The sequence below is a fragment of the Aquila chrysaetos genome, chromosome 16, assembly GCF_900496995.4.
Source record: "Aquila chrysaetos chrysaetos chromosome 16, bAquChr1.4, whole genome shotgun sequence".
Lineage (NCBI taxonomy): Eukaryota > Metazoa > Chordata > Aves > Accipitriformes > Accipitridae > Aquila > Aquila chrysaetos.
The window spans coordinates 5,015,642-5,038,917 of NC_044019.1; the positions used below are offsets into that span (position 1 = coordinate 5,015,642).

General features: G+C 51.8%; 2 protein-coding genes across 16 annotated transcripts in view; both read left to right on the forward strand.

The window, feature by feature from the left end:
• Window positions 1-1,911: 1,911 nt before the first annotated feature.
• On the forward strand, window positions 1,912-9,065 carry LOC115351455 (keratin-associated protein 10-2-like). 10 transcript variants are annotated; one of them, XM_030038142.2, is made up of 4 exons: window positions 1,912-5,340; window positions 5,429-5,503; window positions 5,573-7,790; window positions 8,573-9,065. In XM_030038142.2, exons 1-3 carry the CDS (start codon window positions 4,590-4,592, stop codon window positions 5,812-5,814), a joined length of 1,068 nt encoding a protein of 355 aa, XP_029894002.1. In that variant the 5' UTR covers window positions 1,912-4,589; the 3' UTR covers window positions 5,815-7,790; window positions 8,573-9,065. The 10 variants fall into 10 exon arrangements, with proteins under 10 accessions (XP_029894002.1, XP_040985261.1, XP_029894004.1 ...); XM_041129327.1 differs by adding an exon at window positions 5,379-5,400 and having other exon boundaries at window positions 1,912-5,337; window positions 5,498-7,790; XM_030038144.2 differs by having other exon boundaries at window positions 1,912-4,956; window positions 5,158-5,340; window positions 5,429-7,790.
• Window positions 9,066-10,564: 1,499 nt separating this feature from the next.
• Window positions 10,565-23,276, forward strand: part of PHACTR4 (phosphatase and actin regulator 4) — a 68,919-nt gene continuing 56,207 nt past the window's right edge. For 2 of the 6 annotated variants that reach the window (XM_030038128.2, XM_041129326.1), the window contains exon 1: window positions 10,565-10,629. The gene's annotated coding sequence lies outside the window, so the exon portion shown is untranslated. Of the gene's footprint in view, window positions 10,630-10,724; window positions 10,747-11,364; window positions 11,417-12,825; window positions 12,918-23,276 lie in introns of those variants that run through there. The other 4 variants (XM_030038129.2, XM_030038130.2, XM_030038134.2 and 1 more) reach the window with 4 other exon arrangements.

The following is a 23,276-nucleotide window of genomic DNA, read 5'->3' on the forward strand; positions in this document are numbered from 1 at the left end:
TGTCCCCCTGCTCCAGCCCTGTCCCTGCAGACCGAGACGCATCCCTGCGCTGCATGCCCAAAAAGCAGCAAGGAGCCGGATCCTGGCTCCGGGGGCTGTCCGGACCCTCCAGCCCCTGCAGACAGGCAGGACCTGCCGTGCTGCCCCATCTGAGTGGGGACACGGGGCTGGGGGCAGCGATGCTGGATGGGGCTCGGGTGCTACCGGCATGGTAAGGGTTTGCTGGGGGTTTATAGGGCAGAGCCTCTATTTGCATCGTGCCAGGGGAAAAAGTGCTCTTGGGGCAGCTCAAGGGCACTGGGGAAACTGAGGCAGGAGGGAGGGTCTCTCTTGGATTTGCCGGTCGTGCCAAAGTCGCTGGGCTGGAGTCCCCATCCAGGCATCTGTCCAGGTCCTCTTCGCGTGACTGGTGACTGCAGGCGGGTTTAGCAAATGTCTTGCAGAGGAGAGCTGCAAAAACCGCAGGTAAGGGTTAGCTTAATGCTTCCAAGGCACCAGAAAACCCCCTGGGGTGCAGGGGGGGGGCCCTGCCTGTGCTTGCTGGGCTTGCAGGAGGCGTCAGCCGGGGTTGAGCAGTTTTCCTGCGCTGAGTCACAGCTTCCAAATATTTCCCAGGGTGTTTTTCCAGCCCTGGCCGAGGAGGCAGAGCCACCGACGGTGCCTTAGGGCTGCAGAGAAAAAAGCAGAGCTCCCCCCCTCAAGTGCTGTATTTTTAGGGTGTCACCCTGTAACACCCAGCTAGCGAGGGGACAACACCCTGCGGGGACCTGGGGGTGCTTGGGGACCCCCCGGGATCCCTAGGGGAGCCCCTGCCAGGGTAAGAGCTCCCTGCCCCAAGGGGTGGTGGGTTTATTCCCCAAATATACTGGGAACGGCAACCATGAGCTTATTTTTAAGTGAGTCTAGCATGATTTTAGGGAGGGCGCTTTGAGATTTTTAATGCTAGTGGCTTTTCTACTGTATACATAGAGGCGTCTGGCTGCAGGGTCTCGGGGACCTGGTGTGGCTGGAGGTCTTGGTGGGATGGTACCGGCAGTTCAGCTGCAAAGAGGGGAAAATTGTGTTTGTGTGTTGGTTTTTCAAAAGAAATGAGAAAATGGCATCTTTTAGAGACAGCTCAATGACAATCATTAGAGAAGGGTCAAGTCAAGGGGGAGATTCTGTCCGAGGAGGGATTTTTCCTGCTGCCTTCTGGCTCTCTTTGAGGCATGCAAAACATTTTGTTCAAATGGAAGAAATCCTCCAAGTAAAGGCGCTGTTTCTGGTCTCTAAGCCATGCTGGGAGGGGCTGAGCCTTTGGGGAAAGAAAAAAAAAAAAAAAAAGAAAAATCCTTTGCTGCAGTTTCACCCTGGTGCATCTGGTGAAAACAGCACCAGCATCTTGTGGGGTCACTGCTCTGCATCCCCACTCGGTCTTGCTTTTCCCACTCAGTCTTGCTTTTCCCAGCAATATCAAATAACCAGGATGAGACTGAGTCCAACCGGGTGTCGGGACACCCAGGGAGCAGCAATGCCCCCCAGCACCCAACCTACAGCCCTGCAAACTCAGGCCAGGCTCATATTTAAACCTCAGCACCTGGGTGATGCATCAGCAATTGCAAACCCATCAGGAATGGCAACCGGCTTACAACACCCGAGCAAGTGGTGCCCGGCGTGAGTCAGCGCCTTGCGATGATTTTTCTCGGCTCTGGGTGCTGTGGGGCAGGTGGAAGGAGGGCTGCGAGCGTGGGGCTGCGCTGCGGCAGCGGCTGGGAGAGGTTTTGGCTCGGGCGAGGCTCCAAGCAGCCGGCTGGAGCTGGGTGCGTTGCTCACTTGCACGGTGCATGATTTGCACGGTGGTTTGGTTTGGGGAGCAGAGGGCATGAGCTCAGATCACCTCCTCCGGTGCTTAAAAATATATATATGTACACGTATTTTTATTTTTATATATATATGTGTATAAATAAAGTGTGTATATATATACACACAGAGATATATATCTGTGCTTTCGGGGTGGCTGGCAGCAGCCCGAGCTCCAGCACCCCTCTGTACCAGCCCAGCATCCCCGGTGCACCAAGGTTTTCTCCCCCAGGAACGGTTTGCAGCCCAGTGCCGGTGGCATTGCCCACCCAGCAGTAAGGAAGGGACGATATCTGTTTGTGTGACTTTCTATTGTTTCTGCTGGTCTCCTGTTGTGTTTGCAAGAAGATGTGGAGTGACCCGGTCTGGGTGGGATGCCAGCTCTGTGCCCCTCATCCACCCCATCTTTGCTGCTCCCCTGCCCCTCTCCTCCGTTGAAGCCCTGTTTAGACACCTCCCAGGCGTTGTGCGTGTGGATGTTACAGCCTCACGTTAAAGCAGAGGGAAAGGGTGCTCGTGGACCCGAGGGGACAGCCCGTGGGCTGCTCGGGAGCCCCCAGCTCCCTCATCCCCAGGGTTCAGCCCGGGAGGGAGCTGGTGCCTGGAGCCAGCGCTGCCCTGAGCCTCGCTCAGGGAGTTGCAAAGCAGGAAGGTTCTTGAAAATGTTATTTTTAATCCCTTTTTTTCCGCCCTACAGTCTTGCAAAGCTTGGCCTTAGCATCCAGTCCTGGATTAGGCTCCAAATTTCCCTCCCCGGTTGTCCCAGTTTTATTTTAAATCCGCAAAGGGTTTACCATGGGCACTCAGCGCTTCTCCAGACAGATGACCGCCAGCAGCAGGAGCACCCGGGAAGGACCAGTCCCTTGCTTTATTTTTCTCTCCATTTTTCTGCTATAGCATCAAATAACTCAGGGCTGAGCCGGCGCCGTGGGCCTCCTTTAACTCATCGCCTGGGTCACTGTATCAGTTTAACTCCCTTCCTTTTTTCAGGTGGTCACAATTATAAACCAATAAATTCCTCACCCTGTGTTTAACCAAGGCCTGCAATTTGTATGCATATATATAAATTATCAGCAGCTTTCATTGTCTGTCTTGCAGGGCAGAAAGTGTGTTAATAATCTCCCTACCTGTAGCTGATAGTTATGATCCCAATGTATGTAATCTTTTTGCGCTACACTTGCCCTCAATTTAAAAACATAACACGTTAGCTGTGTTTAAAATGCAGCAATGCAATGGGAAAATAATAATAATAATCATGGGCTGTGCTGAATGAGCGCTTTAAGGCTGATGGAGTCCAAAGTGCTTTGCAAAATGGGCATTACCGGCACTGAGCTGCCCTCGCTGTGCCATAACGTGGGGAGGGCGCAGCGGCATCGTGCCGTGCCGAGGGTCGTCTCTCGCTGCGCCTGGTGCCCGGCCAAGCTCCAGGAGGGATTTGAGCAGTCAGGAAAGTTCCCACCCTGGAAGTTGGCCAGGATGGGGCTCAGCCTGTGCAGGGGTTCCTGCAGGGCTGGAGATGAGGAGGGATATCTGTGCCCTGAGCATTGGCAGTTTGTTGCCGTATGGCTGCAAGCAGACACCTGGACCCACTGCATGGGCTGGAGATGGATAAATTCAGGCTGGAAAAAAAGCAATTCTTCAAGCGTGAGGTGGATGTGGAGGTTCAGCTCAAGCGAGTGGTGGTGGCGGGCGCAGGTCTCTGCCCTGGCTTTGCCCAGCGCCTGTGTCCATAGAGCCGTGGGCAATCACCCGTGGAATCACACATTTCCCAGCGGTGAGCAGCTGCCTTGGCAAAGCCTCTGCCGCGGTCACCCCAGACTGCATGGAGTTGAGGCCCCAATGCTCCCAGTCCCTCCCAGTCTCTTGCCAGCAGTGGAGCCCCAGAGCTGCCCAGGGACCCTGGTGAGGGTTTTGCGGGGTGGTGAGTGGGAGAGAAGGGACCGGCCCCCAGTCGCTGCCTTAGCTCACGGGAACAGAATGTGTCCTGCCCATGGAGCCCAAAATATCCCCTGGCACCATCTGCGCCCGGCGCCAGCGCTGCTTCCTCGCGTAACCCACACCGTGCCCAGCCCTGCCGGGGCTGCCGGCCTGTGGCCGTGCCAGCGGGTCACTGCTGTGGGACCGACACCGTCATCAGGGTGCACACGTGGCGTTGCAGTTTCAGGACGCTGAGCACTGCTTTTGCAGCCAGGTTTTACCTGGCTATGCCGCTTTGCACCCTGCCAGCACCCGCCTATGCGCCAAGGTGGGCACCTTTGGGTCCCTGGAGTGCCAGGAGCCATCCCACCGGTGGCTGCGAGCCAGATTTCCTCCACAAGCCCCTCCAAAACCAGCTCGATCCCTGCAGGCACAGAAGGAAAGCTTGGCAGGGTAGGAGCGGATGAGCGCCTGGCCCTCTGCTTCTTTGCAGCAGGTAATAAGCTGTTTGCTTTGGATTTAAGAGTGACAATTTGGCTGTCACCGGGAAGCCGACTTGCTGTCCTCGCTGGGGACAAACTGGGCTTATCCCGGGGGAACTGTGGGCTCTGGGCACCGTGAGCTGTAAATTCCAACTGGCTGCTGGAGCATTTTAGTCCTTGAAAAGCAGCCAGGCAGCAGCGATGGCACGGTGGCGTGCAGGGAGGGCTGGGACGGGAGGCAGCCGTAATTCATGATTGTGTCCCCGAGCTGCTGTCACCTCCCTCGGCCGGGCTCCGGGGAGCCACCCAGCACCCCGAGCTCTGCGCCAGCCGGGGGGACGAAGCACCCCGATGGGTGCAAAGGGGTCCCCATCACATGCCGGTGCAATAGAGGGGAACAAATCAGCTGCTCACCCTTCAGCCCCTCTATTTCTTTGCCTGGCATCGGATTTTTCAGCCCCAAACCACCTCCGCTCCGGCGGCCGTTCCCAGCCCCGGTCCGAGGGGAACCTTCCCACCGCCGGGCGGGACCGGCCCGCGGCTGGTGGAGCCGGGGCTGGCTGGTCCCCGCCTGGCTGGTCCCCGCCTGGCTGGTCCCCGCCTGGCTGGTCCCCGCCGCCCCGGCTGCTCCGCCCGCCGTGCCCGGCGTTCCTGGGTCGGCAGCGCCGCTCGCTGGGGGCTGGCGGCAACGCTGAGACCCAGCCCTGCTGCAAACCTGCCCCGCAGCCCTGCTGCAAATCTGCCTCATCGCAAATCTGCCCTGCTGCAAACCTGCCCCGCAGCCCTGCTGCAAATCTGCCTCATCGCAAATCTGCCCTGCTGCAAACCTGCCCCGCAGCCCTGCTGCAAACCTGCCCCGCATCCCTGCTGCAAATCTGCCTCATCGCAAATCTGCCCTGCTGCAAAACCTGCCTTGCATCCCTGCTGCAAACCTGCCCTGCATGCCTGCTGCAAACCTGCCCCATTGCAAACCTGCCCCATCACAAACCTGCCCCGCATCCCTGCTGCAAACGTGCCCCATTGCAAATCTGCCCTGCTGCAAACCTGCCCCATTGCAAACCTGCCCCATCACAAACCTGCCCCGCATCCCTGCTGCAAACATGCCCCATTGCAAATCTGCCCTGCTGCAAACCCGCCCTGCATCCCTGCTGCAAATCTGCCCCATCGCAAACCTGCCCCATCGCAAACCCGCCCTGCATCCCTGCTGCAAATCTGCCCCATCACAAACCTGCCCCATCGCAAATCTGCCCTGCATCCCTGCTGCAAACCTTCCCCACTGCAAACCATCTCCCCATGTCCCTGATGCAAACCTCCCTGCTGCAAAACTTCCCCACATCCCTGCTGCAAACCTTCCCCACAGCCCCACTGCTGGCCCCACTGTCAAGTCTCCCTGTGTCCCTGCTGCCAACCCCATGCAAACTGTCCCCATGTCCCTGCTGCCAGCCCCAGTGCCAACCCTGCCCGTGTTGCTGCCAGCGCTGCTGGGAAACGCCACCCTCATCCCATTTTCTTGCTGAGTGGCTGCTTCACGGGACGGCAGGGGACAAGGACCCACTCCAGCAAACAGAAAATATGACTCGCGTTCTTCCCTCTCCCACGCGGGATATGGAGCATCCTCATCCCTCCCGGGAGATCGGCAAGAGCTGGCTGCCCGCCCTCGGCGTGGGGGCAAGTTTGGGTCTCAGACCCCGTCCCCAGCTCTCTCCCTGCTCTGCCCGTGCCGCAGCCATTGCACAAAGCCGGGAGCAGAGCCAGGATGGCGGCTGGGACCCGAGCTTCCTCCTGCCCGGTGGCTGCTCTGAGCACCGGGCAGCGGTGCCCAAGCTCTGCCCGCAGCCTGCCTGGATGGCCATGGAGGGAAATGCTCCGTCTTCCTCCCTTCCCACCGGGCACAGGGATTGGGGTACTCCCTGGGGACATGGGGAAAGCGTGTCCTCCAAGGGCTGAAAGCTGAATGCATGAAATGGATGCTCTTATCTAAAAACACCTGGAAGGGGAAGGGGGGGGCTGAAAGCAAATGTGCTGGGCTCTGCAGAGCCCCAGCTGGGCTTCACCGCTCCCCGCAGGGGTTGGTTGCCTTTGAGCAAGCTCTGCAGCACACAGTGCTTTACAAACCCTTTTCCTCTCATTATTTTCCTGACACCTTGAAGAGGTCCCTCTAACTGCCAGGCACTTTGGGGAGGTCGGTTTGACATCCAGAGCTGGGGTTTTTAGCAGCTCCTGTGGGCTGTCACAGCAGCCCGTGCCTCGCTGGAGCTGGGACACAGCCCTTCAGCTCAGGTTTTGCTCCTGCAAAGATGCTGCTCAGCATCCAGGAGCTGTCACGGGGGTTTGTGCCGCGTTCCCCACGGCGCCTCTGCAGCGGTGGGCGGCTCACCCACGAGTCGCACAGGGACGAGGACACAAGGGTTTTCCCCGTGTGACGGACCAGTTTGACATCATCGCCAGCCATGTGTGCATGGGATGCTGCTTGTGCCGGTGCTGGGAAGGGTGCATCGCCCAGCAGAGGCTTCTCTGGCCGATAAAAATAATTATTGCTGGCTGAGATGTTAGAGGAAGCTCCATGTAAGTGCTGGCTTTGCTCTGCTAGCTCTCCAAGATGGTTTCTCCAGGGTTTAGAGACCCTAGAACAGCAGCTGCCACTGTCGGAGGAGGAAGGAGAGGAGTGCGGGAACTGATGGATGTCCCTGGCCGTTCCTGCTGGGATGGAGGGTGAGCTGGTGAGCATCTCACCTTGCTCCCGGCTTGGCTGAAATCAGTGGGACTCCACCATGAGCTGCTTTACTGTCCCATGTGTTTAACAAGGGGGGTTTATGGCTTGACCCTCACTCCCAGGTCCATCCCAGGGAAGGCTGCCCTTGGGTTGTGCTCTCCTGGGGTGAGCAGGGTGGTCGTGAGCACCAGCCGGCCCCGCTCGCCCTTGCCCCGTGCCACGAAGCCGGGCTGGTGCAGACACACGACAGCCATTTCCAGCCACCCTGGTAGCTTCTTGCTCTGTGGCTGGAATGGGAACCCCAACCGCGACTGAAGGATGAGTCACATTTCCCAGAGCCAGCTACGGAAGAAGGGAATTAAATACATATATTCATGCTGAAGAAGGGAAGAGCGAGCTCTGGGTCGCTTGGTGTGTTTCCAGAGGGGCTTAGCCAAAGCCATGATGCCAAAAGCCTGGGGTTTGTCACGGAGGAAGGTGATCTGTGTGTCATGAGGGGATGGTGGGAGCTGGGACGGTGCGGTGACCCCCCCCCCGGATGATGCAGCCCGATGGGGAGAAGCTGCTGAGCATCAGCAATGCACCCGCACACACCATGGGAAATGGGGTGCTGTGCCGGAGCCGTGCTGGGAGCTGCGGGAGTGATTTCAGTCACGGCTCCCATCATCATCGCCTGCTTTCTCCTAGCATCCCAGCAGTGCATGGTGCCGGCACACCACCTGCCTGGCTCCTCCGGCTCTGCCGGCACCACCGGGATGCTCCTTGGCTCGCTCAGCAGGGAGAGGCCACCCAAATCGGGGGGGCAGGATGCTGCGGCCCCAGGGTTGCTGGGAGCACTGGTAAGACTTGAAAATAGTATCAGCGTCACCGGGAGAGTAAATGCTGTGGTTTTCCAGCTAGGAGACAGCCCTGGCGCAGCTTTCCCTGCAGAAATCCCTCACAGAGCCTTGAACATCCCAGGATTTATTTGCCGGAGAGCTGGAGGCCACCAATTAATGAGGCTGCGATGGAAATGTTGCACAGAGGAGCCCGAAGGTGGGGGAGAGGGGGCCTGGGGAAGGGCGAAGTGGGGGGGGTCGTAGGAGAACAGGAATCCCTCGAACAAACCTGCCCCGTCCGGGTAAGCGACCTCCGCTCCCTCGGCAGCGCGATCGATCGGGCAGGCAGCCTGCAGCCCTGCCCGCACCGTGTCGCACGTGTGTGCAGTCGTGCCGGCAGCCCCCCAGGAACGGCAGGGTTTTGGGGGCGAGATTTCCCTCGCCAGGGTGCTAAGGGCTAAATCCACCTCTCAGGTCACCCGGGGAACATCACGTCAGGCTTCTGCGGGCAAACCCCATCCCTCTCGCCAGGGTGTGGGAAGGCAAATTCGGTGCCAGCCGAGGCAGAGCTGCTGCGGGGACAGGAGATTTCAGGTGGTTTTGCAATGATTTAGGATTTGCATCGAGGTGCTGGGAGGTGGGGATGATGGCCGGGTGCTGCCGCAGACCCACGGGGCGAGGGGTGCCCACCCCGGGATGGGTCTTAATGCCAACGGGAACAAATAGGCTTTGACACGTGCCTCCCCTTCAAGCTCAGAAAACACATTAACAAATAAAACCAACCTATGTTTTATTATTTGAAGGTGATGTTTTGCCATAAGGGGATCTGACACATGAGCCTCGCCTCTGGATGGACATTGGGATCCTCTAACAGGGGGAAGCTGAGCGAGAGCAGCCCCACCGGGACTCCCTGGAGAGGATTTAGGGCTGGGGTTCGGCGTGGGAGGGCTCAGGGTGGATGCCGGCGTGGGGAGATGCTGTGCCGGGAGGGAATGGCACAGCCAGACAAACAATGCAGCCAGACAAACAACCGCCCGCTGGGAATCGGACGGCGGCAAATGAGCACATGGCCGGGCTCCCCAGGCACCGGGGTCTTGCTCACGCCGCAGCACAGCCGGTTGTTAGAAAGGTGGTGTTAAGCTGTTGGTGAGGACGAGGTGTTTGGGGTTTTTTTTCCGGTGTAGCAAGTGTTTGTTTCTGTAATTTGATGTATTACAGTGATTGAAAACTTTAATATAAATATTAATCCAAGGAAAATGGGGGTTTGTCGACGTTTGAGCTTTCATCGGAGAGAATGGAAATTAAAAAAAAAATATATAAGAAAAGATATATAAATTTTCTTGTTTGGTCGAGGATGTTAAATACTCCCTCCCTCCAGCAGCTCAGATCTGAAGCCCCATGTGTGCCCCAGGAGCGTTTTAATCCTGATTTTCCATCCCTGGGCCAGCTGGTGGCCCCATAAAACCCCTCACCCCGTGATTTAGGGCAATCGCCCAACAGGAAAGGGAATGGGCAGTGAGGTTTTATGCCTGCTGGATCTACTGATGGCTCTGCACGCTCCTCCCCGCGCCCCGGCTGTGCCCTGCTGCCCGAGAGCCTGTTTGGGGAATGAGGATGTGTCACCCTGTTTCCTCAGGGGCTCCCATATGAGATAACTTGAATGATTAGAGAGTCAAATCTTCACCCCAGTAATTAGACAGACTCATGTGGAGGCTGGTGACAGCGTAAACAGTGGAGCCGTGCTATAGCCCCGCCGGGGTCGGGGTGCGGGGAGGGCAGGGGGTCTGCCCCAACGCCCAGCCCAGGTGGGAGATGCCTTTTGTAGGGTTTTACTCTCGCCTGTCATCCCCGGCTCACCCCACACCTCACCCCCGCTCTCCCCACAGCCCCCCAACACCCCACCCCACAGCACCCCCTTGACACCCCGGCCCCAGCTTCCCCCAGCCCCGAATCCCTCCATGTGATGGCCTAATTAATGCCAAGCCCCCACCCAGCAGTACCCCGTATCCCACCTGGCCCCCAATCCCCACCCCACAGCACCCTCCTATCCGACTGACCCCCAAACCCCACGTCACCCCAAATCCCTCCATCTGCAGTGCTAGCTCAAGACCCCCACCCCACAATACCCCGGTGCCCCCGCTGACCCCAAATCCCCACCCCACAGCACCCCAACACCCAGATCCCCCAGCCCCAAGTCCCACAGCACCTGGTTACTGACCCCTAAACCTCCTAACCCCAAATCCTTCCTGTCCCCAAATTCCCCCCCCCAGGGCACCCCATCATCCCCTGACCCCAAAGCCTCACCCTAACCCCCCCAGCACCCCAGCACCCCCCACCCCAACCCCCCATGACCCACCTCACCCCTTGACCCCAAAGTCTCACCCCCCCAGCACCCCAAACCCCCATGACCCATCATCCCCTGACCCCAAAGTCTCACCCTAACCCCCCCAGCACCCCAGCACCCCCCACCCCCAAACCCCCCAGCACCCCATCACCCCCCCCAACCCCCCATGACCCAGCTCACCACTTGACCCCAAAGCCTCACCCCCCCAGCACCCCAAACCCCACGACCCCTGTCACCCCCTGACCCCAAATCCTCACCCCCAACCCCCCCAGCACCCCCCACCCCAACCCCCCCCGCCCCCCTTCCCCTCCCTCCCACTGCCGCGTTCCGCGCCGAGGGGGCGTGTCCCACCGCCGGAGGCGTGGCCCGCGGTGAGGGAGGGGCGTGGCCTCCCGACGGACGGGCGGGCGGACTACAACTCCCGGCATGCTCCGCGCGCGCCCCTTTCCCCCTCCCGAGGCTTCCGGCGGGGCCGGCCCGGGAGCGGCGGAGGGAGCCGGCGGCCGCGGGCAGCAGGTGAGGGCGGGCGGCCCGGGGGAGCCCCGCCGGGGGGTGGCCAGGCCAGGCTAGGCCCGGCCCGGCCCGGCTTGGCTCGGCTCGGCTCCGCTCCTTTCCCCGACGGCAGCGCTCCAGGTGGTGGTGGTGGGGGGGGACGGTGTGTGAGCGAGGGGCTGTGAGGGGCGAGAGGGGCCTGTGTGGGGGTGTCGGGGGGGGCTGGTGTGGGGTGAGGGTTGGGGGGGTCAGTGAGGGGAAGCCGGGGACGGGCGACGGGGTGGAGGGGGGCGAAGGGTCACTTCGGGCCGTGCTCTGCCCGGCTGGCCCGGCGGGGACCCCCGGGGCTCCCCAGAGGCTCTGCCCGCTGGGCTGGCTCTGCGGGCCGGGCCGGGCCGGGCCGGGGGCTTCCTCAGCCGGGAAACTCATCCGAGAGCCGGCTCATAGTCCAAACTCAGGCTTTAAACCTGCTTTAAAAGCAAACAAGCGGCAAGCGCGCCGGCCGGAGCTCCAATTCCTGTGCGGTGCTGTCCTCTGAAGGGCTTGGGCTGTGACTAAAAGTAAAACCTGGTTTTTCATCGGTGTTGCCGTCCTGTTGCATTCTGTGAGAGCGCTTTCACCTTCCTTTAAGTTCTTTAGCTGAGGCAGCCCCTTTGGTATTTCTTTGTTTGATCTGTTCTCTCTTAATGTTGGCTGAAATTTGAAACGTCCCTGCTGTGCTTTCTCGTTTAATTGTTCTTTCCTTCTGTTTGCGTGCAGATGAATTATTTACCTCTTTGCCTTGCACTGGGTTGTGTTTGTCCAGGTGAAGGTAGGTGAGGGCTTGGTGCCCCTCTCTGGGGCTGGAGGTACTGGAAAAAAATGAGTGTGATGTGAGAAGGTGCTTAATCGAGGCTGAAATGAAGTAAAAAGCCCCTCTTCTCAAACATTAGGATGTTTAACTGTTGCTTCCACAAGCCTAGGAGGGGAAGTGGGAATGCTTCTGATTGCTCCTCCAATGTGTAAAGAAACCTTGAATTGTATAGGAGTGTGTTTTAAACTTGACGCTGGCCTTTGAAAAATATGAATGTCAGCAAGTCCTAGGCAGAATGGGGTTTACTCGCAAAGGAAGGGGAATGATGAAGTTTTCTGTGGTCCATGCTTGGTGGGTAAAAGATTGGTTCAGCTGAATTAGCTTGATGTGCTAGTGTTGTAGAAGTTGCATGGGAGTGTAATTAAATTCTTCTGCCTGCTGTGATTTCAGTATAAATGCCTGTTGCTCTTCAAACATACCCTTTGAATTAATCCAAATTACTTTTAAGAGTAGGCAAGACCTAAAATTGTAACTTTATGTAGTTTAAATTCCTTTTCAAATGACAGTGCAAAAAAGGGGGAAATACAGCCAAAATGAGGCCACTTATGAGGGAACCTGGCTGGCACACGGTTATGCCAATTGAAGTTACTTCCTTGGATGGTGATGGTAACAACCCCCTTTTCCCATTCAGAGTAGGTTTAAACTTGTTCATCCCAACAGTGCTGGAAATGACTGCGCTGGTCTGTCCTAAATTAGTGTGGTTTGAAGTGTGTCACCTTGTACTTTCACAGGGCTGGCTTTGTTATCAGATAGTGTCTCAAAGGGTGTTTTTGTAAGGAACGTTTCCTTTCTGGACTACCAAGAAATGGCTGGATGAGCTGTATCTGAGGCACAGAGCATCCTCAAGTCCTGGAAGATGGGGAGGGGGAGTCCTGTTGGGAGTACGGGGCAGTGCAGAGAGGCTGCCACAAACAAGGGGAATGTGATTGCATCCTTGTTTTCATGCCGCTGGATCAGTAATCTGTGATTATACAGCCTTCTACTTCATTCAGTCACTGGTTAATTTGATTTCCAGTTTAATTTGATGACAGTTTTGAGAGCCAAATCACTTGTATTTAAACAAATGGCTTCTATTTTGATCAAATTTCATTGTGTTTGGCATGTGTTGGGTCATTATATGTATTAAAAATCGCTGACACTGCAGTTCTTGCAGGTCTGTTAGTTGGTGATGAATATTCAGTTACGAGCTATACAAAACCTGTGTCTGGCGGGGAGCGGGGGGGAGGGCTTAAAGCAAAACCCACGCAATGATGGAAGTTGCACTGATACTAGTTTTTTGTCGCTGTTCTAAGAGATGCCGTGCATGAAGCAAGTTGCAGATATCCTTGGGGTAATCTGGGTCATCTCAAAACATGTTCATTTTTCAGGCAAAACCAGAACTTTGGGCTACAGGGAGTGCAAGGAAGCTGGTACAGCTGTTGGGGGCAAAGATGTCATCTTGTTCCTGCTTCCATTAAAGGTGGGAGTGGAGCGTGCATAGTGAAGAGATGCTTCATGTCATTCAGAATTGGTTCCCTAATTTTGTTTAGTTGGGATTTTCTGCGTACAAATGCTGTGTGGGTTTTTTGTGAGTGTGAGAATGCTTTTTTTGCTGGCGGGTTTGGAGCCCATGGAAAACTAATGGATGTGCAACTGCGGCAGCGTTAAGCCTCGGCTTTGTGTCGAGGGGAAAAAAGCCCTTTCAGAGATCTATTTTTATCATTTAATTAGTAGCTCTTGCTGACTTGTCAATGCTGCGGTGATAACTATTTCCAGTTCTTTTCTGCGCAGTGGGGTCACGCATTAGTCAGGCAGTGAATGCACCAGCCAGCAGTCATACCCTTGGCTGGCTCTGGCTGGGGGTTTTTAACTCCTTCCAAACTGTGCCCCCAAATCCAAGGGCAGATTCTGGGTGAGGAGTCAGCATATAGATACACAGAATTTTGGGAATCTTCAGCTGTGGCTCTCAAAGTGCTTTCCAAATGGTGTCTGTCCTTAATTTTTCTCTGCCCCGGAGGACCTTTTGTATCTCATGAGGATCTGAGGTGTGGAGGTTGGTGTGATTTGCTGATGGCAGGGTGACAGGCTTGGGATCGTAGGTAAAAGACTGCAGATTTCCTGATTCTGCCTCTTATCTGCTGGTTTTGAGTGACTCAGATCAACCTTTCAGGGCTGGAAGGTGACCATGCAAAACCTCTAGCAATGACTAATTATGCATTGGTATTTATGCTCCTTGCAAATGAGGAAGTGCTGTTTTCCTGATTTCTAAATGAAGCCCTTAATCTATAGATACTGTTCTTGTGTTGCTCGTTCTAGTGCTTGTGGTGTCGACTTGTTTTTGATTATCAGCTGTGCTGTGATACGGAGGTGAGAGGCAGCTCTCTCCCCAGCTACAGCCTGGTTGTCACACTGTTTGAATTTCTTTGTTTACTGATGACTGTATGCTCTTTCCACGTTGCACTGGGGAAGAGATGGGGGAGGGAGGACTAATTATCTCCAGAGAGAGGCTTTTAATGCTATTAGTCGAAGGAACAGGCTTCATCTCCTAACTGAATGAATTGTGTGAAATAACATGAAGCACCGGTGGCAAAGATAGGAAAATTGAGAGCAGTCCAAATGATTTCTCTCTGCTGAATCCTGGAAATAGATAATTTTTTTTTTTTCCTCCCAAGCCGTTGGCTAGCTGCAGCAATCGTAGGAGGGGGGAATGGGTAAACAGATTGTTAACTTTTTTCTTTTGTGTTTGTGCTTTTGGCATGCTGATTACAAAACACGGTTAAGAACTGCTTACCTACCAGCTGCACAGCTAAGTTCAGAAGTCGTGATGGGCAATGCATTATCACGAACTAATTAACCATGTCTGCTGAATGTCATGGGGCAAAATAAGGTGCATACTGATGAGGTCGGTTTGTGCAAGTCTGGCACTTCTCTAGCTCCTGCACTAAGCTCCTAGGCTACTCCAGCTGCATGCCTTTTGAAACAGATTTGGTAAAGATCATTGCACTTCGGTGAAGCCTCATGGCGCTGAAACTAGAGGGTTTGAACCTTTTCATTTTGCCAGCTCCAGAAAGCTTCTGCTACAAGGATGAACCTCTTTGCAGACAAGTGAGGTACTGGCAGCTGGGTTTTCCTTTAGTTAGCCAATCCACAAAAGTGAACCCCTAATTAGAGCTGTGTTGCTGTAGATTAGATTTCGTTGTCTAAAATCCATCAAGATTAATCCCCACCATTCATTTTAAACTGGAGGCAGCCCCTTTTGGGCTTCCTTCATTGCCTTACACTTGTCTGCGGGAGAGCTGAATCTCTCTGAATGTGCCTGCTTTTCTCCCCTAAAGACAGTTAGATTTTAAGGGTGCAAGCAAGAAAAATTTGGCCTGAGTCCTACTGAGAAGCCTTGATTTGCAAACTTAGATCAAAGTGTGAGAGGCACTGTCTTGTTTGGTGTCTGCACAGTGTTCAGCAGCCGGGCATGCTCAGGGCTCTCTCTTGGTGTTACAAACACCATGTTGCAGAGGGTGTCTTAGCAAAAAAAGAGGTTATTGCTAAACGTGGCTTTCAGGTAGGGGCTTAGGATTGCAGGCCATGTCTCAGTGGGTTTGCAGAGACTGTGCTCGTGGAGGTGAAGTTTCCAGAGGTGCTTATGGACAGGGGAAAAGCCAAAGGTCATTGCCTTTAGAGAATTTGAGCTTTGAACAAAGCATGTAACTGTCTAAGCCAGTTAAGGGGACTTTGGCATTTCTGTACTCGCATGCTTTTGAAGGTTGTGTTCTGTTGTCTAATTCTTCTCTCCTACTTAAAGTCAAATCAGTAATGTTTATGCCACTGACTAAATTCACTGGTATAGGTCTGGGGTAATCGGCTGTTCTAGCAGGGCCTGCTGGAAGTGTGATTTCAATCAATATCATTTCTGCCTTGGCAAGAGCTCCCCTGCAGATGCGTAAAAGTGCTGCTGGTGGTATGTTATTGATTACTCTCATCTCCAGAGCTGTCTAAAAGTTTTTGCTGGTTTGGTGTGCTGCCAAGATCCGGAGGAAGCAGGTTTGCAGGTACAGCTATTACCAGCAAGCCTTTGTATCCTAGTGCAGAAGAGACTTCAGTGGGTTTACACAGGGATAGAAGCAGGGTTAAGAGGGTTTGGACTGGTCTTTGCTGGCTGAACAGGCTGCCTCGGGTTCTGTGGGCATGCATTTTTTTTTTAAAGCTCTTCTGCTGCAATGTTGACAGTGGAAATCTGGATGGACCTACAGAATTTCAGTTACTGATCTGTGCTCCTGTATGGAGTGACCTTGTGCTGCCTAGGTTATCTTTATCGCTGGGACCTAGAAGTAGAAGCATAATAATTACTGAAATAAATGATAGGCTGTCTGATTTGTGCTAGCAAGGGTGGTGGTCTTATTGTTGGGGATAGTAAGTCTAGTCTGTTGCAAACCAGGTGTAATTTACTGCTAGGTGGGAAATGGCAGAAGTAGGAAAAGGGCTGTTAAGTCCATTTGGGTTTGTTCCCCTGTAAATGGTGTTTGCGTGATGCTGAGAGACAGAACAAATAATTAGAAGCAAAGTCTTTTTCACTTACATTTTTTGATTAGTAGCAGGCGAGAAGTGGCATGTACCCTGTAGAGTCACTGAAGCTTCATTTACATTGTGCTGAGAGTTAAATTAGTGCTTATATCCTGCTCCTAACTTGATCTGTATCCTGTTCCTCCTGGCTGTGGATCAGGGCCAGAGGTGAGCAAGGTCAAAGAATTTTTCATCTTGTACTTCCAAATCAATTTTTAACATACAGGCCCACAATTATTGACAGAAAAAACTGAGATTGCAGGCATGCTTAAACACGATTTCTCTTGGCTCAGCTGTGCCTTTTTAGAGTAATATCAGCCTTTGGGTGGAATTGTCAAATGAGTGCTGTCAAGGCTCTCTTGGCTTGTGCTATCTTACGGCAGTTTTGAAATTAGCTATGGCTTTAGGCCATCTGGCTTTTCTGTTACCTGTTCAGAACAAAGTGAAGACAGTTAATAGAGGGCCAGCACTGGCAGAGTGAGGAAACTTGAGGAAAATTCATACCTGCTAACTCAACCTGACACCTAACATTACAAGAAGTGGGGTTTTTGCTGTTGTTATTGTTCTGTTTCACTTGTCTTATAAATACTGGATTTTTTTTTTTTTTTTTCTGAATAAGAAGATAAATAGGGTTTGCAGGGGGGGAAGTTACTGGGCTGGAAAACTTGGCTCATGCATGGGCTGCTCAGTTGCTGTTGCTGATACCTGAGTTCAGGCTGGCTCCTTCTGTATCTTACCCAGTGAGGCTGTTACTTGGGAGCATTAAGAAAGTATCCAGCTTCTCTGGGGGATGTTGGTGGGCTTACACAGAATGCATCTGGTGGAAATAAATAAGGGAGTTTTCAGGATTAATTTATTAAGCAGGCTTTCTGAGGTGTCTTGAACACATTGCAGTGTATGCAGTCCGGTCACCAGCATTAGGCATGCAGAAACCTGTGTGAACACATCGGGCTTGGAAAGTAGAATGAGAGAGTGCTGCGAGACTGCTGGATCTCCAAAATCAGTTTGACACTAGTGATTACATTAATCAGTACTATTTCTCATCTGCTTTTAGCTTCAAAACGAAGCCTTCAATCTGTATTCTAATGACTGGGTTCTGTCTACCTATCAACTAGACTGAGTACAGGGAAAATAAGGATGCTTGGGTGGACAGGCCTAATTTAGCTTCCAGCTGTGTTGCTGCCATGCTGTTTGATGTCAGGCAAGTCACTTTTTCCTGTACCTGTTTCATCCTCCTGTCTATCCTCTCTAAGATTACGTGTACTTAGTGAGGGCGTAGTCATCCTTGTGTTTATAGCTAGAGGGACATATTAATGCATCTCGGCCCTAAGGGCCGTAATTAGCAGCCAGGTTATACTGGTCTGGGTCCCATCATACTACGTGTGGTACGGTGTGTAGATGGGGCCTTTAGTAAATAGAATATGAATAACAGGAGGAAGCATTTGTCTGAGTAGCAGGTATGTGTTGGGTAAGTCCGGCAATGCAGATGGGTATTGCTGCTGTGCTCTGGTTGAATCAGCAGTGTTCAAGTAGTTGTTTCTTAATGTGTACCATGTCCTATATTTTGTGAATGTGTAATTTGAAGTTTCAGCTCTGCATTTTTTTTTTTAATTTGAATGTTTTTCCAGGTTTCACACTGGACTTTTCTGCCTGTGGATCTTGTTTTCTGTGTTAAGTTCCTTTGCAGGGGAGGATTTTTCAGAGCTTTCCTAGTGTAATAGGAACAAGTTTGCCTTGATTTTTTGGTAAATTACTGCTGCTCTTGGAAAGTGGTATTTATAAAGCTGCTGTGCTATATTTCAGTGTGGAAAGGGAGGCAGGGGGAGAAACTAGCAGAAATCTGTTTCTCCTTTAGTATGAAATTGTATAGGTGGTACTCTTGCATGGAGAGAGGAGCAGTCCTTGCATAAACACTGGATATATTAACATTTCTAACTAGTAAATTTATGGATAATCTCTTCTTTTGGAGGATTTATTCTGATTTGAGAGCATTAGTCTCTGGGAAAATTAAACCTCTTTTAAATCCACTTTGTTCAGACTCTAGACTGGGGAACTGCTGGTAAGCCCTGCCATCTTCCTTCAGCTTTTCTGCGGGCTTGATTGGAAATGATGTGCAGAGAGACACAGCTGGTCCAGAGGCATCTGGGGTTTGGTTTTAGGTACTTTATCCAGTTGTGTCAAAATGGATTTGGAAACTGTTCGCTCTGTTCCTGTAATGAGTGCATGCAGCTTTGAGCATGGCCAAAAAAAAGCAAGCCCCTAAACCAAACAACCCAAAAGGTAAGGAAGATTAAATGTTCATGAGAACTGTGAAGTGTCTTGGTAAAGCTGCTTGTCTGCATGATGCTGCAGTTACAAGATGCTGGGGGGGCTGTCTTCGGTGACTGAAATGCCAGTCTGCCTGCTAGTGCTGGATGCTTCCATGATTACCAAGGCATACCTCCATTTCATGTAGCTGATTCATGGCCCTGTGTATTTAATCATAGTTTCTATAGCAGTTAAATCTTTAACGAGAGGGTGGAGTTCACTTTCAGTTCATTGCAGGTTTTTCGTGAATATTATGGCCAATTCATTAATGTGTTCTGCTGATCAGAGTAATTTTTATAGGGGACTAATGTTGAAGGATATTCTGTGTTTGTGGTGCATGTAATGAGTACTGAAACAACTCTAGCTTTTTTAATAATTGGCATGAGCATTTCTTTAGGTTTGTTTGTACCGTGCTGTGTGGCTGCATTGCTAAGTAAACGCAAAGAGTAGATTTCCTTACGTTGGTGCAAGATGTTTAGCTTACTACCTTTTGATTATCAGTTAAGATCGTAGAACTACCTGATCATATATGGGCGGACTACGGTGAGTCCTCCTGTGCTCTCCACAAATCGTTCCCTCGGGGCTTGACATTATCTGTTGGCTCCGTAAGTTATTGGGACACTCTTTACAACTGCAGTTTAGTCCTGTCTTACTGAAAGCTCAAATTCTTAGGTATTTCCAAGGTGACTTTGCTGCAGGAAGCTGTTCGAGCCTTCATTCTTAACACCAGTAGCAAGGGTTTTGATTTGCATAATCAAGATAATGTGGTGGATAGTGTTTCTTTGTGTTTTTAAAGCCATGTGTTGTCTTGCTGTCGTGTCCTATAAAAATATGGTGCATTCTTGAACCTAGAGCACAGCATTGATCCTGGAGAAGTGCATTAGCTAAATGGGTCCTCAGTGAGCAGCACTTCTGGGATGGATGACCATGCTGCTAATGAGCTGGGCTTCAACAAAGCCTCGTCTGAAGTTGGTATTAGCGGTTGCTTTTGGGAAGGCATGACGACTCGTGCTGTTGTTTGCCTGCGTCGATTGTCCACTCTGTTCATCCTTGCACCCCTTTTGAGCGTGAACGCTTTAAAAGCAAATAAAGCTTTCTCGTCCAAAATTCTGGTTCTGATATGGCACATGACGTGCTTGTGACAACGAGGGCGGTTGAAATAGGAATCTGTTGGGAATGGATTTGTATCTGCATTAAACAGGAGGAGAATGCGTCTGTTGCCAAGAGCCTGTCGAGGAGATGCTGGTTAAAAATCATTGTGCTTAGCTTACTGTGTGCAGGGTTTACCAGCAGCAGACTGACTTTTGCCTGTGTCCCCAAGATGAATCATGTTTGGGGTTAAACTGCTGTTCAAAAACAGCCAGTAAAGCGGCTCAGTTCCATCAGTGATATGTTAGTGTCTCACCCTCCATGGTGATGAGCTCCTGTATTACTGTAGGTGTCCCTTCCACGCCTGTCCCTTGCAGTCGGAGATCAGAGAAGCTTTTCCTGTTACACAGAGACTTTGCAGGTGAAGTGGAGGTACTGGATTTATTTGCCTGTTCTGTTACAGCCTTGAAGGCAGAAACAGTTTTGTCCTTGCTTTCTGACTGTGGTAGCTGGGACATGAGATCTTCCAAACCTGCATTTGTGGAGCTTTCTTGCAGTTGCAGGCTTGAGTCTTAAATTTAGGGTCCCCACAGGCTCCGTCTTCAAAAAGAATTACTTGCTAGAAAGCTGTATTTCTGATGGCTGATGCTAACCGAGCTGAGCTGTCTTGCAATTGCTGTTTGACTGTGTTTGAAGTAGCCATTGTGGGGTGAAATATTTGCTGTCTTTTATCAGAGTGCTTGTCAAATAGTTTCATTCAGTGCACTCGGCTTTTTAACAGATGGGATAGATTTTTGTGAGCCTGGGCAACCACTGGAATTGTTTTGCAAGGTGAGACATTTCTGTTGTGATGGGCAGGAGAAATAATAACGTTGTGTGATTCATAAGAGTGATGAGTCTTTGGTTTTGGATCGGTGAATTTTTTTTTTTTTTTTTTTTTAAGGATATTAGCATTTGTCTTCAAAGAAATCTGAGTTGAAAGCCAAAAGTTAACAGAAACAGTTCCTGAGCACTGCTGATAGGATGGATCTTGTGGCTAGAGCTCCCAGTACGCTTGAGGGGACTGGAAGAATTGGTGCTTAGGCAATGTGAGCCACACAGCACCGCGCTCACAAATTCCTCCCCTTGTGCTCGGGGTGTGGAAAGGGAGGGTGGCACCGAGGGCAGTGCTGCGTGGGTGAATGAGGGCTCTGCCTGGGTGCAGGTCGCTGCCGTGCCGGCCGCAGCTTCTCCAGGGGCCTGGGAGCTATGGCGTAGCAGATCTGCTTCAGGTCTGCTGGGGTAATGATGAACCACACAGGGAATGCAGTCCTGTCAATAGCCAATGTTTCAAATGGAAGTGTACTGCAGATGGCCAGATTTCCTAAATGGCTCATAGAGACTGCAAGTAGGGCAGAAGGGAAGGAGATTGCAGTCTCTGCTTGTTGTACTTGGTGTGCATTGGAAAGCGCTAAAGGAACGGCCTCTTGCACTGATTTTGCGTCTTGGCAGAGGCAGCAGCAAGTATCTGTTTGAATAATCGGCAGTGGCTCTCTGGTGGCCAGGTGCTCCATTTGCCTAGTGCAGCCGTGTTCCTGCTGAGAATTCAGGTCTAGCCTAAATACCTGCAGACTTGAGGGATTATGCTGTTGGGGGCAGGTCCTGCAGGAGTGAGCAAGGCAGAAGTTAGTCTCCCATTTCAGCATTTTATTGCTGGCTCTCAGGGCTATAGCTTCCTTTGCAAAGGGGTTATTTCCTTCCTGTAACATAGCATTGAATGGGAGGAGGGTGTGCAAGAAAGTGAAAATCTGTAGTTGTCTGTGGTGATGACTGAGCCATTGCATTTTAAAATTAGTCACAGTTACTATTGGGGACATCTGGGGCAGGTAATATGTCAGCTAGATTGCAGGACCTGATCAGCCGGTTGAGAGAGACAGTCCCCAGAAGTCAGAGAGAGTGCATGTGTGTTTTAGCGGATTGCAAGTTTAATTGGCCTACATGTGAGTTTGAGCTGTTTTTGTGGCTGGAGGATTGCTGATTTATGTTGTGATCCCTTAACAAAACAGTTCTTGTGGAGGCAGACTCTGCCATTAGGCTTTGTGTCTCGGGCTGCTGCAGTACAAAGGCTTTGCTGGAAGTGGAGCGGGCTTTCTGTGCGTGCCTGTTGTGTCCATCTGTCTGCACTGGCTGAGGGAGAGCTGGAATTTGGAAATGCTTTTAATTGTACGGGGGAGCAGGTGGCTTTCCATTGCATGGGTTTACAATGAATTGTTTATTCCGGTGTAGATTGGGGTGGGGTTTTGTTGCTGTCTGTTGTTCCAAGAAAATGGGAGGAATGAGGGGCAGAAAGGGTGGAACTGGTTGGACTGGAATTCCAGGGTCATGCCTGGCCTTGGGTTATGAACAGCAAGGTCCTGCTCATTTCAAAACCTGGGGCTGGCAAATCCTGGTGCATTGGGATCTGTTGGTGTTTCAGGTTTTTGCTCCTAAGTGTATCGAGGGAGTTTAGTAATAGTTTTGTAGCAGAGATCTCAAATCATGTTATAAATATGAGTAAACAATCCTGTTTTATCATAATACTAGCTACTCGAGAGTATCTAGCATAGGCACTCACGGCTTGGGTGATCTAGCTGGCTCAAACAGCACGGAAGGGTAAGGATGGCACCTTTCCCTTGTGTTTGCTGTGGGAAAAGGAATAGAGGAGTGGGCAGGATCTGATGATTCATGTCAGATCTTTCAAGCCTGTTTGTGGTGCTGGGAAGCCTGACTTGATGCCTTCCTAACCCAATCTTATCCCTTTCTCTGTGACAGCAAGCTGTGCTCTCCAGTGTGAGACCCCTGTTTTGGGTTGCAGCTGTGTAAACACCTAAAACTGCTGTAGCTGCTGAAGAAGAGGTCCTGTGTATTCAATCCCTTCCCTTCTACTCAAACAACTGTTTGTGGGCCATGTGACAAACAAATTGAGGAACTGAATTGAATTAAAACCAGCTGTTTCTGCACCAGGCTGGTTTTGACTGGGGTCAGCTGCTCGGTGAGATTCCTGATGCCAGCAGAGAGGAGGGCAGCAGAGCTGCTCTGTGTGCTGTCAAGCGCCTGTGAAACTGTGGCTCGTTGTCTTCTGCATGGAGCTGTTTTGGGGTTCAAGTGCAGTTGCTGTGATCTGTGTTTGGTGGTTGTGCCTGCATGCCCTCACCTGGTGCTTGCTGCTGAATTGCTCCCTTGAGGAAGCTTTCAGGTTTAGTTGTTTATCCAGTTTCCTTTTCAGTTCAAACTAACCCAAAAGAGCTGTGAAGCTGCAGGCAGGGAAGAGCCTCACTGAGCTCTAAATGGTTAGGATGGCTTGTTACTGGGGGGCTTTTACTCAGTCCTGTTAATTTTTGTGGGAAGCCTGTTCTTTCCTTTGGCTCACACAGATGAATGCTTTCTCCTGACAAAAAGCTTATTTTATCCCAAATGCACTACTATGTTATATTTTTGCAAGACATCAGGGAAATTGGTGTGCTTTGGTTCTTACTGTGGCATGCTCTCTTTGCTGCAAATGCAGGTATGGGACATAGAGACCTCATTAGTTTGTGCTATGGTAAAAGCCTACTCAAAGCTTGACTCTGCAGCAATTTAATAATTATTATTAAATTTTATTTATTATTAAATTGCTGCAGAGTCAAGCTTTGAGTAGGCCTTTACCCAGACCTAACCCAAGGCTGAAAGGAAGTCTTAGTGATGGGGAGGGCAGTTGAAGAAATCAGTCACTATATTCCCTTTGGCTGCTGAAACCGGGATGGAGCTAGGAAAGTGTTCAGTTGAGTGGTCTGAGCTAGTCCCTGCTGCAGAGCAGTTATAGCTCAGTCCATGGGCTGCCTTTCGCTGGAGCTCCCTGACCCATCTGGAGGGACAGGAGATGCTGCAG

Bases quoted from the DNA above. Each gene is read 5' to 3' on its own strand.
- LOC115351455 (XM_030038138.2), top strand. From the start codon at position 4,590: ATGGGTGCAAAGGGGTCCCCATCACATGCCGGTGCAATAGAGGGGAAC.